This window comes from Carcharodon carcharias, chromosome 21 (genome assembly GCF_017639515.1).
Source record: "Carcharodon carcharias isolate sCarCar2 chromosome 21, sCarCar2.pri, whole genome shotgun sequence".
NCBI lineage: Eukaryota > Metazoa > Chordata > Chondrichthyes > Lamniformes > Lamnidae > Carcharodon > Carcharodon carcharias.
This window is the reverse complement of record NC_054487.1, coordinates 71,212,785-71,228,395: the sequence shown is the minus strand read 5'-3', so window position 1 is coordinate 71,228,395 and position 15,611 is coordinate 71,212,785. Positions and strand designations below refer to the sequence as shown.

The window sequence follows — 15,611 nt, the reverse complement described above, 5'->3', positions numbered from 1 at the left end:
AAGCGGGGTCCATCTCTGACACTTCCCTTCCCTTCCTTGACCTCTCTGTCTCAATCTCTGGTGAGAGACTGTCCACCAATATCAATTACAAACCTACCGACTCCCACAGCTACCTCGACTACAGCTCCTCACACCCTGCTTTCTGTAAGGACTCCATCCCATTCTCTCAGTTCCTTCGCCTCCGTCGCATCTGTTCCGATGATGCAGCCTTCCGGACTGAATATTGAATTCAACAACTTTAGGTCTTGAGCTCCCTCCTCCATCCCCACCCCCTTTCTGTTTCCCCCTTCCTTGTGTTTTTTCCAATAAATTATATAGATTTTTCTTTTCCCACCTATTTCCATTATTTTTAAATCTTTTTAAATCTTTTATGCTCCCCCCACCCCCACTAGAGCTATACCTTGAGTGCCCTACCATCCATTCTTAATTAGCACATTCGTTTAGATAATATCACCAACTTCAACACCTATGTGTTCTTTTGTTCTGTTGTTTGTGACATCTTTTGATGGTCTGTTTCTATTACTGCTTGTTTGTCCCTACAACCACACCAACCCCCTCCACTTCTCTCTCTCTCCCCCCACCCAAACCACCCCCCCCACCCCCCCACACACACACACCTTAAACCAACTTATATTTCACCCCTTTCTTGGACTCACTCAAATTCTGTCGAAGGGTCATGAGGACTCGAAACGTCAACCCTTTTCTTCTCCGCCGATGCTGCCAGACCTGCTGAGTTTTTCCAGGTAATTCTGTTTTTGTTTTAGTTTCTGCAATACTATTTTTATTGCTGACCTCAGAAAGTGATATACTGAGAAGAAAGAGTTGTGCACTGTACTGATGTAAAAATAAACAATTAGCATGCTATCAGAGGACATAGTAGCCTGGATTTTCCAGTTGGGAACAAGCCTGATGTTGTGAGCACTGCCCCTACTATAATTTCCAGACACAGCCGGCTGAAGTCTACATAATAGAAATGCTATTTCTATTTGTATAAGTTATTTGTAAAACTGTGCAAGGACCCAACATTTCTATTTCCACCCTTTTGGGGTTGGAAAATTTTATGTTGCTGCAGGATTTAAAGAGCTGAAACTGTTTAAAGGGGAAAACAACAGCATTTAGGAAAAGAATAGCTGCGAATTAATGCAGAATGCCTGCCAGGTCGGCAGAGACTCCCTTCGTTCTCTGATGGGCTAATGAAAATACAGCTGCAGGAAGTTAGGCAATGAAGAACCATACTCTTTGACGCAAATTGCTGTAAGGCCACAAGGAGAACTGCCCAAAGACTACGGCAGGATATTACCAGGGAAGCACATTTCAGTCTCCTCAGGAACCTGTGGTAGAAAGGGAACCAGACTGGACTGCTAACACAGCAGCATTAGAGTGTATCTTGCAGTAGGTGCAATTCAAGTCGTAACTGCTTTGAGGTGAATGCTATCACAAACTGCTGCCAAAGATCTTGGAGAAACACAACAGTAGGATTATGAGCACATGCAATGCTACCAAGAGGAAACACTGTAGTAAGAAACACTTGGTAAACGTATGGATTTTCTATAAAACTATAACACCACACAAGTTGTACAGGCATTGGCTGGGATTTTCCTGAGACAGGAGGGGTTCTGGGGCTGAAAGCAGTGGTGGTGGGGCTGGGGAGAGGCAAACCTGCTTCAGGGAGCCCCACTTTGCTGGCAGCAGCCAATTAAGCAGCTGCTGCTGGGGCTGCCATCCCTATTAAGGACAGTGGCCCACTTCCAAGAGCTGCCAGCCCAATCAGAGGGTTGGCAGCTCGGCAGCGCCACCAGAGTGGTAGATTGTGCTGGGGCGGCACTGAAAGGAATAAGACATGTGCCTCACAAACAGGTAAGTAGGATTGGGGATGTCAGGGGCCTGTCGGGTGAGGGAGATGGTGAGAGGGTTTGCTGACAGCAGAACCAATGCTGCACAGACAGCCATTGCCACTGTGGGGTATCTTTGGGCTAAAGATTGCCTGAAAAGGAGAGCAACTCCCCATAGCCTGCCAGGAGACCGCCACGGTTTACTTGGTGGCTTCCCTTATGGCGGAGGGTCTCCCCACTGCTGGTAAAATGCCTGCAGGGGCAGGGAGAGAGACCCTTGATTGGCCGCTTAAGTGGTTCATTGGGCTCCAGGCTGCCACCTTTCCCATTGATGGCAAAATGGCATGGCAGCAGGGCCCAAAGCCTTCCCACATCATTTTGCCAGCCTTCCCCTCTCTGAGCCCATTCCCAAAGGCCCTGTTAAATTCAGCCCATTGCTTTTGTAGAGGTCTGGAATTAGTTTTCACTGGGTCACATGAATGGGAACCTGGTGAACTGTGATAGTCAGGGGAAGTCCTGAATATAATCACATACTTCTGGAGGAAAGGAGGAAGGTGTAGGCAGGTGTATTAAAGTAGTTGGCAAACATGGTGTTCACAAAAAGGCTTTCAGTACGAGTCTGACATGAATGCCTCATAGGTATAAAAAGTCTGGCCTCCTCACACTTCTCACCTGTTGTTCACCTTGTTGCCTGGAGGGCGCTTTGCCCATCTAGGATCTCGAAAATGAGATTTCTTTGTAAGGCACAATTGTGAAGAATGTAACACGCAGTCATGGTCTTTCAGGTCTAGCTAAACAACATTGCAGGTCATCTCAGATCAAACTAATCAACTGAAGTACGCAGTCAAGATATCAGTGAAGTTATTACTCTGGTGCGTGAATGTACCTCAGTATGATGGTGTTCGTGTCCTTGGATACAGAGCATGGATTCCTTTATTTAGGCACCCATGTTTGCTGTTTTTTAAAATATACGCCATCAATCTAAATGGAGCAAAATGTTTAAACCAAAAAAATTACATCCAAATGGGAAGTACATTGATTCTTGTCAGTGTCTACCTGTTGTAAATTGCAATGTCGCTTACGAGTGGGGTGCTTTTCTTTTCATGGATTACATTTAAGACATATAATTCCAGTTCAATTCTATCGTAAACCACATATTTCCCACAGGTTTCACATATTCATGAGAAGTAACCCAAGGCACTAAGTATTGGCTTTGTAATGTATGCGCTTCAAAGTGTCGCTTCATGTTGAATCTGCCCACTTGTACAATGACTTAGATTCTTACCCTTTGTTGTTTGCTTTTTTCAGCAAGGTGAGGTTGACTGCTGGCCTCTGCTGTGCCCAGAAGCTGACTGTGAATTTAGCATGATCCTTGAGGGCGAATGCTGCCCGCAGTGCATCGCAGATCCTTGCCAAGCCAACAAAATCCGCAATGATATCACCAAGACTTGCATAGATGAGCTTAATTTGGTCCGCTTTACAGGATCATCGTGGATAAAACATGGCACAGAGTGTACTCTCTGCCAGTGCAAGGTGAGGCAGGGGCATTTGTTAGGATCAGCAGTAACCGTTGGTCTAGAACTGTAATATTTCACTGATAGCAAAGACTTGCATTTCTATAGCTTCTTTCATAAATGCTGTACGCCCAATGAAATACTCCTGAAGCACAGTCACTGCTGTAATGTAGGAAATGCGGCAGCCAACTTGCACATAGCAAGCTCCCACAAACAGCAACAAAATAGTAACCAGGTTATCTGCTTTACTGACATCGGTTGAGAGATAAATATCGGCTAGGTTCCCCAGCTCTTCTTCGAAATAGTGCCAGACGCGACCTTAGTTTAATGTTGCATCCAAAGGGTGGAAAATAAAGAGCAAGATTCCAAAGGTTATAATCTGAAATACAAGCAAGAAATGACAGTAGATCCTTCAATATTTGAAAAGACAATATTTCATGTGGCAAACACAGTCTTTAGAATGAATCTCAGGTGAAGTATATTTTCTAGTCATGTTTTACTCATCTGATATATCCCAAGCCATTTGTCAAACAGAGAGACCAATATCTCCTGGTAACCCTGTCAAACATAAATCAAAGCAGACAATCATCCCTGATACATGTAAGATGAAAATATTTTAATTTTATTGAGCTACCAAGATGTGAATACAGAATAATGGTTAGCCAGGAACAATTACAAGGTAGTATTCTTTGAGGCCGGGGCTCAGGTATGTTATAAGTAGGAGCTTGTAACTAGCAGCTGAACCATAGATTATATTACGGGCTTCAAATCAGTTCCAAGTGTCAACTGTTTTTCGCAATATACAGTGTGAAGAGCATGGAAGCAGACTGCAGTTCTGTTCCATTTTTGCCACGAATGAGCAGCCTGGCAGAACACTATATGCCATTCATCTGTGATGATGTCCTTACTCTAATCATTGGAGAGCTTTTTTAAATAAGAGATCATTGATTACTAGAAAATAACACCAAAGATATGTGTATTTAATAGAAAAAAGGCTCTCGACATTTTTTTGATCAATTTAATGATTCTTTCTCCTCAACGCTATTCTTAACATGTTTCTTCTTCAATACCATGGAGCTTTAATTTAGAGCATAGCTTTAGTTTGCGACTTCACAGATTAATGCATTGCAATTGATTATTTGGTTACACAAATGTAATTAACTGTTTATGGACTTGCAGCTGAGTCAGAGAGTAAGGGTATTATATATATATATCTATGGAAGCAGCGTATTTGCTTTCTCTCTCCATATGATAAGCAAATAGTGAGAATGGATTTTTTTCTTCCAGTTTCTAAGTGATTAGTATTGGCTAAAATATGAGACCTGAAATTCCTCTGGTGTGGTGCCACTATAATGTAGAACAATACATTAAAACATAGGTTTACCAAGGCCATTACATCATTCGCAATAATTTAATGTTTCAGCATATGTAATTCCTCATCTCTTTAATTGACAGGAAGTTCTGCTTCGAAGGTAATTGGCCAGCGCATCTATATCCTAGTGTGTTTAATAAATCACAGTTAAAATGATTTAGGGATGAACAAATAATTTTTCGAGGTATTGAACACATGGAATCGACTCCCCCAAAAAAAGCTGTTAGAGCTGTTTTCACTCATTCCAAAAGAACCGGATAAGTATCTTGTTAGGAGTAAGACTGACAGTTACAGAAACAAGAAGAGAAAGGGACTGTCAAGTACACAATAGAATGCAGTGATTTTTGTACTGTTGGGGCCATGGAAATGTCACCCCTGGAAAGTAAAATGGCCAAAGTTGAATAATAATGGTGTATGACGCAGTTGCCTTTAGGGTTCCAGAGAAAAAATTATGCTGAACTTTCTGTCAGTAGATTAAGTAAGTGGGGCAGAGTCCATGATAGATCATCTTGCGTATGGTTTGCAAAAAGAATAGACCAGGTTTCTTATCGGTGTGTTAAAACAATAACCATGTTCTAATCACTCATGACTGATGGTACAGGTTTGCCACACTGAACAGGGACATGACATACGCATTACTACAATTCCTAAAGCATTACCAATAGGTATTTAAGAATTTCTTAATATACATCCAATAATTAATATGCACTAGGGGTATTTTTATTTTATATCTAGCACACAACTCTTGTTCAAACTTAGCATGATTTTTTAATACCACTGATAAATTATTGAGACCATTCACAGCCCCTTGGTGTTGTATTTGACACTGAGATGAGCTTCAATTACATATTTGCCCCTGCTCATTTGCTGGTGAAACCCTCATCCATACCGTTGTTACCTCTAGAATTGATTATTTCAACTTGCTCTTGGCCAGCCTCCCATCTTCCACCCGACATAAATTTGAACTGTGCTGCTCATATCCTAACTCACAGCAAGAGCTATTCACCCATGTGTGCATTAGCTTTATTGGCTCCTGCTCCAGCAATGCCTCAATTTTCAAATTCTTACCTTGATTTTCAAATCCTTTCTTGGCCTCACCCCTCCCTATCTCTATAACTTTGTCCAGCCTTACAGCCCTCTGAGATATCCACACTGTTCCAATTCTGGCTTCTTCAGCATCCCTGATTTTTCTCATCTCACCATAATTGGCAGTCATGCCTACAGCTGCCTATAGGGCCTAGTCTCTGGAATACCCTCCCCAAACCTATATGTCCTGCTACCACTCTCTCCTTCTATAAGACACTCCTTAAAATCTCCCTCTTTGTTCGAGCTTTTGGCCACCTGCCTGAATATCTCCTTACGTGGCCTGCTGTTAGATTTTGCCTGGTGTGAAGTGCCTATTGTCTCACAGCATTAAATGCACTATCTAAATACAATTTTTTGTAGTCGCTACCCCTTTGAGTTTGATTTAGGTTAAGATTACTGGATTTGTATAATTCTGTTACACAACTTTGAAATGAATGTAGATCTTTGACTGTGGTACTCTGAAAGGATTTGGGAGCTTCATGATTTGCAGTGTGACCTTTAAACCACGTCTCATTACATACTTTTCTTTTGTCCTTCAGAATGGTCATGTCTGCTGCTTAGTGGACCCTCAGTGCCTTCAGCAACTTTAAACCGTAAAGCACTCGATATAGCATTTGTTGTGCCATTTGTATGGGATTCCTGTTTACTCTGCAGGGCTAAGAATTAACATCAGTACAAAGATTCTTCAAGAGCAACTTTCCTGTCAGAAAACAAATTTATACCAAATACCAGATTTATGTTCAGCCAAAACGGAAGCTGTTATCATTCAAGAGGAAATCGCATCCTAGCAAGGACTGAGAGTGCTGGAGCTGAATCACTTTGCAACCAGAGAAATCATTTGGAAGCAAGTGCAGGCTTGTTAGATTGTATGTGAAAACAATGTTTTAACAAGTTTAGAAAGAATATATGTACAAGCATGACTAGAGAGCCAGGATCTCCATGCAAGGGAAGTCATGTGATGTATTTTTTTTCCGTTATTTGTTTGAATTGTTGTTTCCCAGTTCTAATGATTGCTGACTTGCTTGTCTTAGTGCAGAAATGTCGAATTTAAATTAAAACAATTTTCATTCAATTTCAAAATTACTTATTTCTTTTCTTCAATTTAACACAACGTTGAGAAACCTGGTGCAGTTTGACTGCCCTTGACACTACGGCCGGGATTTTATCAGCACGGAGGGGGCCCAGATGATGGGGCAAAAAGCTGGGGGGTAACACTGCCTCGGTTATTTGTGGGACTCCTGGCCACATTTTTCAGCCATCTGGCAACTAGCTCCTGTCCTTTGTCCGGCCCCAGAAGTTGCCAGCCAATTAGAAGATTGACAGCTCAACGGTCTCAGCATCATCAGAAGTGGCTTCCACTGCTGGGACCATATCTGGCAGAGAGGACACCGGGCTGCCCTCACAACTGTCAAGTGGAGTCTGGGGCTGACAGGTCCAGTCAGGCAGGCCCTGGTGAGGCAGGGCTTTGGGGGGGGGTGGGGGAGAGATGTGGCAGTGGTGATGGGGGAGGTGCAGAGTGGAGCAGGAGTTGGTGAGGATGTTATGGGTAGTCACTGCTACTGGTGGGTCCCACTTGGGGCCACAGAGTATCCGATTAGGGAGGCAAACCTGTGCCTGCAGGGTTGTCACCAGAGTTCATCGAGCGGTCTTCCCTTCTAACAGAGGGGCCACCCACCCCTGGTAAAGCGTCAGTGGTGGCAGAAAGATCCCTTGGTTGGGCCCTTAACTGGCTCAGTTGGCCTCTAGGTGGGTGGGCTGTCCTCCACCTTCCCTGCCTCTTGTAAAATGTCTTTGTGGTGGGAAGGCAACAACTCCCACCTCCCACATTCCTTCACTATTTTACAGGATCTTCTGCCTCCCAATCCATTCCCAGAGGGCTGGATTTCCAGCCCAAGGCAGCCCTAGTGAAATTGGAGTCAGTTGGAATTGGGGGAAAACTTTTCACTGGCTGGGATCACGCCTAGCATAAAAGGAAGATGGTTGTGATTGTTGAAGGTCAATCATCTCAGCCACAGGACATCATTGCAGGAGTTCTTCAGGGTAGCATTCTAGGCCCAACCATCTTCAGCTGTTTCTTCAATAACCTTTCATCCATCATAAGGTCAGGAGTGTGGACCTCTGCTAACGGTGACAGAATGTTGAGCTCCATTTAAGTTTTCAGATAGTGAAATAGTTTATGTCTGCATACAGTAAGCCTGGACAGCTTTCAAGCTTGGGCTGATAAGTGACAGGTAATATGCACCATACCAGTGTCAGCCAATGACCATCTCCAACAAATAGTCTAGCCACCTCCCCATGACATTCAATGGCATTACATGATTTAATCTCTCCGCTATCAACATCCCTGGGGGGGTTACCTTTGACCAGAAACTTGACCAGATTATCACATAAATACTGTTGCTTCAAGAGGAGGTCAGAGCCTGGGTATTTTCTAGTGAGTAATTCATCTTCTGACTCCCCAAAGCCTTCCCACCATCTATAAGGCACAATAGGAGTGTGATGGAATGCTTTCCATTTGCCTGGATGAGTACAACTCCAACAACACTCGAGAAACTCAATGCCATCAGGTTCAAACAGCCCTTTTGATTGACACCAATGTTTCCTCAAAATTTAGTTGTTGCGCATGGTCCCTTTAAATTTTTTTGCTACGAATGCACACGATTTTTCACAGGGCAAGGTCTGTATGGTAGCCAGTCAGCTGTGTAGCCATGAACCCACAGAGATTAGTGGGAACATTGATTGGTATCTCATCCATCACCAGCACAACATGTCTTCAGCGTTTACCATCTACCAGATGCACTGCAGCAACTTGCCAAGGTTTCTTCAACAACACCTCCCAAACCTGTGATCTCGATTGTATAAAGGGACAAGAACAGCAGGCACATGGGAACACTTCTACTTCCAAGTCTCACTCTGTCTGGAGTTGGAAATAGATTGGCATCCCTTAATTGTCGCTGAGCCAAAATCCTGGACCCCTTACCTAATAGCACGGTGGGAATGCCTACACCTCACGTAATGCATCGGTTCAAGAAGGAGCCTCACCACCACCTTCTCAAGAGCAAATAGGAATGGGCATTAAATGCTGATTTTGAAGTGATCCCACATCCGATGATTGAATAAAGAGAAGATTGATAAGATTATAACATCATTTAGCACCAAAGGAGGGTACTTGTCCCAAAGCTGGAACTTGTAAAGAGATTTTCAGTTAGCCCCAATCCTTTGCTCTTTCTCAAATCCTTTGCTCTTTCCCCATAGCCCTATGATTTTTTCAATTTCAAATAGGTACAACTTCTTTCTGAATGTTGTTATTGAATCTGCTTCCACTTGCCTTTCAGCAGTCTATTTCAGATTATGCAACTCGCTGCATACAAGAATCCTTGTCTCCCCTCTGGTCCTTTCATCAATTCCCTTAAATCTGTATCTTCTTATTACCCACCATCCTTTTAGTGAAAACATTTTCTTCCTATCTACTCTTCAGGATTTTGAACCCATTTTAAATCTCCCCTTGTCACTCTCTGCTGTACGAAGAACAATCACAGATTCTCTAGTCTCTCCAACCAACTGGAGCCCCTCATTCCCAGTTTCATTCTAGTGTACCTCCTCTGCTCCCTCTCCAAAGCCTTAATATCCTTCCTACAGTGTGGTGCCCTGCACATGACACAATAGTCCAGCTGATTAACCAATGAGAGGTGCCTGGGAAAGAGCAATATCCGGTTTTACATGTTTTTCAGCATTAGATTTCATCAGCCTATACTTGTAACCCTTTGCAATAGGGTGTAAACCTCTTCCAACATCCTTTCTATAATAAATTTCATTGTCCAGGTCAAGAGATGCCCTTTGCAACCAATGCAGGGTTCTGTTAATAACTTGCAAATGGAAGTTCCACCAAATTTTTTAAAATGTTGTCAAAGCACACTTATTAATGCTCTTCAATGTTTTTTTTTGATCAGTTAGTTGTGTGTGACCATTTCATGTAATTTGTAATCATAAACTGGCGAGAGGGAGTCTAATGGCTCCCCTCTTTGACCTCTCTTCATTTGACTGTAACAAGTTTTTTTGTTTGGAAAAGGATATGCTCACCAATTCAGTGAGTACTTAACTGTTTACATTCTGTGATCATAAAAGAACCAACAGGACAGGTTTACGTGAGCTTAACAAAGAAAGAGGTTAGCTTTATTGTACATAAACTGATCTAAGTAAAACAAAATACACCCGAACTTTAGCGCACATTTACGCACACACACACACACTCGAAGTTCACACATACATAAATACAGATTACAGAGTGGGGAAGGATAGGTTGGCCAAATTAGAGTCCATAAAAAGAATAAAGAATACACAGTCTGTAGTTTTGCGACTTGGCTGGTTCAGGCTCTATTGAATGGTCTTGCGCTTCCAATTAAAGATGTAGATGACCGAGCTGATTGTTCTTCTGGAGATGGTAATGCTGGATTGAATTCTTTTAAGAAATCTCTGGTTGCAGTAGGGAGTCTTTGGATGGATACAGTCAGCAAACAGGGTTTGAAGCTTAGCAGGTGGGTTGGAAAGAGGGAGGCAAGAGGCCCATCACTTGGGTCTTCTCTCTAAGCTGCTTCTCCTCAGTTCTGTTGAGAAAACATGCTTAAAACATACAAAGGTTTAGCTTGTCATACGACTTTACTTCTCCAACTGCCGGGAGATCCAAAAAAGGACATCATATGTATTCCAAGGGTGACTTGTTTACCTCATGTTTAGAAAGTTATCTTAGTCAGGGTCCCATTGTCCAAGCGATTAGTCTTAATTGCCTATCTCCAACTGTTGAATATCTCAGGTGATTGCCATAGATACCTTGCTAATAAGACAGGAGATGTGAGTCCTTCACACTCCCCTGAAGACATTGTGCTGAATAATATGTTTGTGCGCCAATGGCAGGTTCTGCACCCAGAAGTCAGCGGCGCTCCAGCGGCGGGCCCATTGTTGGTGTGCATCTGATCATACATAAATTGCCACCAATTAGTGGCAAGGGTGGGTTACAGACCATCATCCCACCCAATGGGTGCTGGGGGATGGCATATCAGGTCTCTGAAGCTGCAGCAGTGACACAGAATAAGTACTTTAAAGGGCCCCCTGGCATGGGACAGTGTCTGGTGACCCATCAGATGATCACTCAAGAGCAGAAACTGTACATTGTAAAGATTCCAGTCTAGCCAGGCTCTAGTTAAATTAGAACTAATCTTCACCAACCATGTCGATCTTCAAAGGTGGCACAGTTTTTAAAAAAAATCAGCAAGTCTCCTGCCTTTTGACATTGAGGAGTTGTACATTTATTACATATTTCCATGGATAAATGTCTGCGCCATCAGAGCGAGGGGCATCGCAGAAGGGGCAAAGCTGCCCCCAGATTCAGTGAGGCTGCCCTTGTTGCCCTCCTGTGTACAGTACATGACAGATGAGACCAGCTCATGATGAACCCTGGGAAGAGGAGGAAGCCCAGACAGACTCATGCTACTTGAGAGAAGGTGGCTGATGAGGTCAACAGTGTTGACATAGTGAGGAGGACTTGGTCCCAGTACCATAAAAGGCCCAATGACCTCACAGCAAGGGTGGGTATGGCATCAGTATGAGCAATCCTGGATCAGTGTGATACAGGTCTCACTAGTGAACGCAGGATATAATTGTTGTTAGCTCCTCAAATGTTGCACAATTCCACAAGTACATAGCTGTCCTAGACCATGCCATTGTGCATATCAAGCAATGGTCTAATTATACAGCAGGTAGTTACTTTATGACACATGAGCATGGGCTTCAATCAGGCATGTGCTGACCTGATAATAGGGTTGGGGTATGACTTATGCTAGAATTAAATTTTCGATGAAATCTCTGTGTCAAATCTTTTCAGGAGAAGCGAGCCCACAACTCGTGTAAGAGAATACAGGCGAGGGTATACGCAACATGGAAGTCCTGACTCCTTAAGAGGAGAAAGTGCTGGCCCTGCAGGAGCTTGACGCATCCAGGAGTATGGGCAGTAGTGAGATTGGAGGGAGGCTTGGTTCTGGTGAGATGACAAAAAGTATTAGACTGGTTGATTGCAGGAGATGGCTTTTGGTAGTTTAATGGAGGTTAGAAATTTTGCAATGTGTTTGGTGAATAGAGTTCACACATTGGACAACCTTCTTGATCAGAAGATTCAGATCATCATTCAAGGGTTCATTGTGATTGTGGAGCTCATTCACTCATGTCGGACCGCGAAATGGTTTATGTGCTTTGTGTGATTGGGCCGATGTGTCAAGTGATTAGATACCGGACTATGCCCTTACTGATTTCTTTCTGTTTAAGGAGAAGCCTCTTCAGCACAACCAAAGCCATCCAGCAACCTCCCTCCTCCTACAAGGTGGAACCCTCGGGGGGTGCAGCGTCACACCCTCTTGCTGCACCCAGCATCATCGTAGATACAAGCACCTTGGCAGGATTTAACGCATCAGACAGGGGTCACGCACACACTGGTGAGAGCACTTTATGTTCACACATGCAGCTGCTGGAGATTGTGGTGGAGCAGGCCTCGGAGTGTCCAGGGTGATCCAGAGACTGATTCTGAGTCGTATGATGAGCCTTTGGAGTTGTTCGTAAGGCAGCAGATACTGAATGTTCAGCACGAGGTCTATGAAGATTTGGCAGGTATACCAGAGGGGTTGCGTGCTCTGGCCTGGACTGTGGAGATGTCCATCCAAACCATGAGTTCTGTGATTACCCATTCTTCAGAACATCAAGCTTCCTCCATAAACAGACTGGCAACTGTCCTGGAGGGACAAACCGAGTATATTGCAGACACAATTGTCGGGGAGCTCTCAGAGGCTCAGATCAAGGGTGACAGGGGAACTGGGAGCTTGGTTGCCCACCCAGCTCCTGGAACCTCTCTGGTTGACAAGGGGGACCAACCGGCCCTAGTGGCGGAGGATGAGCAGCGGCTACCTCCATCTGGAAGTTCCTCTCTGGCACTTCTGATGGGGACAGCATCTCCTCCGTCCATCGGCTATTGACGCAGGCCTTAGCCATTGCCACAGCGACTGAAGACTTGCATGCATCTCAGCAAGAGTCTACTGGAGTGTCCGGCTGCTCAAGGCCCCAGCCACATAGAGTACGTCTACCTAAGTCATCCAGGTCAAGGAAGGTGGCAGATCCGACACCCCTCTCTAGAGCAGCTGCAAGTGAAGGGGGAGCATTCATAAACATGTTAGCAAATATCCACATTAGTCACAAATAAGGGCTCATGGGAGAGGTTATTATTTATTGATGCTGTTATACTTTGAAAGCTTGTAGATAAACACTAAACTTACATTCCATCATGCTTATGCTCTTATTTATTGCTGTGGCTTAGGGGCTTGTGCCTGAAGGCTGAGGGAAGGAATCAAATGTTGAGGGAGGGCAAGAGGAATTGTGTTCTCATGTGAGGTGATGGAGAATGTTTCGATACGAGGCATATGGGATTCTATCATCGCAACTGGGAAAGCGAGGGGCAAGATTTCTCTAAGCCCCTTCTGGAGGCTGCAGCAAGAAGCTCCATAGAAACCTTTGCCATACTAAGGCATGCCTGTGGTCAAGGCTATTCACTCAATCATGGCCAGGGCCATCTGCAGAATAGAGCATCAGCATGGTCCCTCATGTCATTATTGCCATTGTCCTCAGAGGATTGGCCTATCTTCATCCTCCAGGGCATCTCCTCTTTGTCGGGTGATTTTATGGCATGCTCAGCAAACCATGACCATCAGAGACATACGTGATGGGGACTATTGTAATGCACCTCCAAATCTCTCCAGATATAAAAGCGAATTTTTAGGAGTCCAATTACTTGTCCCACTATGGCCTTGGTGTTGGTGTGGCTCTCAGAGTTATAAAGTCATAGAGTTATACAGCACAGAAACAGGCTCTTTGGCCCATTGTGTCAGTGCTGGCCACCAAGCACTTATCTATTCTAATTCCATTTTCCAGTGCTTGGCCCGTAGCCCTGTGTGCTACGACGTTTCAAGTGCTCATCTAAATACTTTTTAGATGTTGTGAGGGTTCCTGCTTCTATCATCCCCTCAGGTAGTGTGTCCCAGGTTCCAACTACCCTGTGGGTGAAAAAGATTTTCCTCAAATCCCCTCTAAGCCTGCTACCCCTTAACTCAAATCTATGTCCCTTGGTTATTGACACCTCCGCTAAGGGGAAAAGTTTCTTCCTATCTACCCTATCTATGCTCCTCATAGTTTTGTATACCTCTGTCAGGTCCCCCCTCAGCCTTCTCTGCTCTAAGGAAAACAACTTTAGCCTATCCAGTCTCTCTTCATAGCTGAAACGCTCCAGCCCAGACAACATCCTGGTGAATCTCCTCTGTACCCTCACCAGTGCAATCACATCCTTTCTAGTGTGGCGGCCAGAACTGCACACAGTACTCCAGCTGGGCCTAATTAACATAACCTCCCTGCTCTTATATTCTATGCCTCGGCTAATAAAGGCAAGTATCCCATATACCTTCTTAATCACCTTATCTATCTATGCTGCTGCCTTCAGGGATCTATTGACATGTACACCAAGGTCCCTCAGATCCAATTTGCTAAATTGCCCTGGATTCCATGGGCTCTTACCTTCTTGACCATTCTTCCATGCTGGACCTTGCCAAAAGTCTTACTGAAGTCCATGTAGGCCACACCAACTGCACTACCCTCATCTACACCAGTCACCTCCTTAAAAAATTCAATCAAATTTGTTAGACATGATCTCCCCCTGACAAAGCGGTGCTGACTGTCCCTGATTAATCCCTGTCTCTCTGAGTGGAGATTAATCCTGTCCTTCAGAACTTTTTCCAATAGTTTCCGTACCATTGATATTAGATTCACTGGCCTATAATTACCTGGTTTAACCCTACTACCCTTCTTGAATAATGGTATCACATTCGCTGTCCTCCAGTCCTCTGGCACCTCTCCTGTGGTCAGAGAGGATTTGAAAATTAGTGCAGAGCCCCTGCAATCTCCTCCTTTGCCTCACATAGACGCCTGGGATACATCTCATCTGGGCCTGGGGATTTATCCACTGTTAGGCCTGTTAAAACCACTAATACCTCCTCTCTTTCAATGCTAATTTGTTCCCTGATTACTACACCTACATCATCCTTTTCCATAGTGAACACAGATGAAAAGTAATCATTTGAAACCTCACCTCTATCCTCTGGCTCCATGCATAGATTGCCAGTTTTGTCCCTAATGGGTCCTACTATGTCCCTTGCCCTTGCCCTTAATATATTTAGAAAATGCCTTGGGATTTTCCTTTATCTTGCTCACCAGTGTTTTATCATGCACCCTCTTCGCTCTCCTAATTACATTTTTAAGCACCCCCCCCTACACTTTCTATACTCCTCTAGGGCTTCCACTGTTTTCAGCCCTCTGTATCTGCCAAAAGCCTCCTTTTTTAACCTTATCCAATCCTCTATATCCCTTGACATCTAAGGTTCCCAGGACTTGTTGGTCCTACCCTTCACCTTTATGGAAACATGTTGGCCCTGAACACTCTCTATTTCGTTTTTGAATGACTCTCAATGGTCTGATGTAGACTTTCCTACAAGTAGCTGCTCCCAGTCCACTTTGGCCAAATCCTGTCTTATATTTAAATTGGCCTTCCCCCAATTCAGCACCTTTATTTCCGGTCCATCTTTGTCCTTTCCCATAACTACCTTAAATCTTACAGAGTTATCGTCACTATTCTCAAAATAGCTCTCCCACTCACACTTCTACCACTTTCCTGGCTTCATTCCCTAAGGTTAGGTCCAGTGCCGCCCCTTCTTTTGTAGAGCCTTC

The 15,611-nt window shown here is 44.1% G+C and overlaps 1 protein-coding gene across 1 annotated transcript in view; it reads left to right on the top strand.

Moving 5' to 3' along the window:
• Positions 1–6,850, top strand: part of LOC121293181 (protein kinase C-binding protein NELL2-like) — a 296,910-nt gene extending 290,060 nt beyond the window's left edge. Inside the window, exons 19-20 of the mRNA XM_041215961.1 lie at positions 3,141–3,365; positions 6,344–6,850. Coding sequence (XP_041071895.1) covers positions 3,141–3,365; positions 6,344–6,394 — 276 coding nt within the window. The 3' untranslated portion in view covers positions 6,395–6,850. The remainder of the gene's footprint in view (positions 1–3,140; positions 3,366–6,343) is intronic.
• Positions 6,851–15,611: the final 8,761 nt, after the last annotated feature.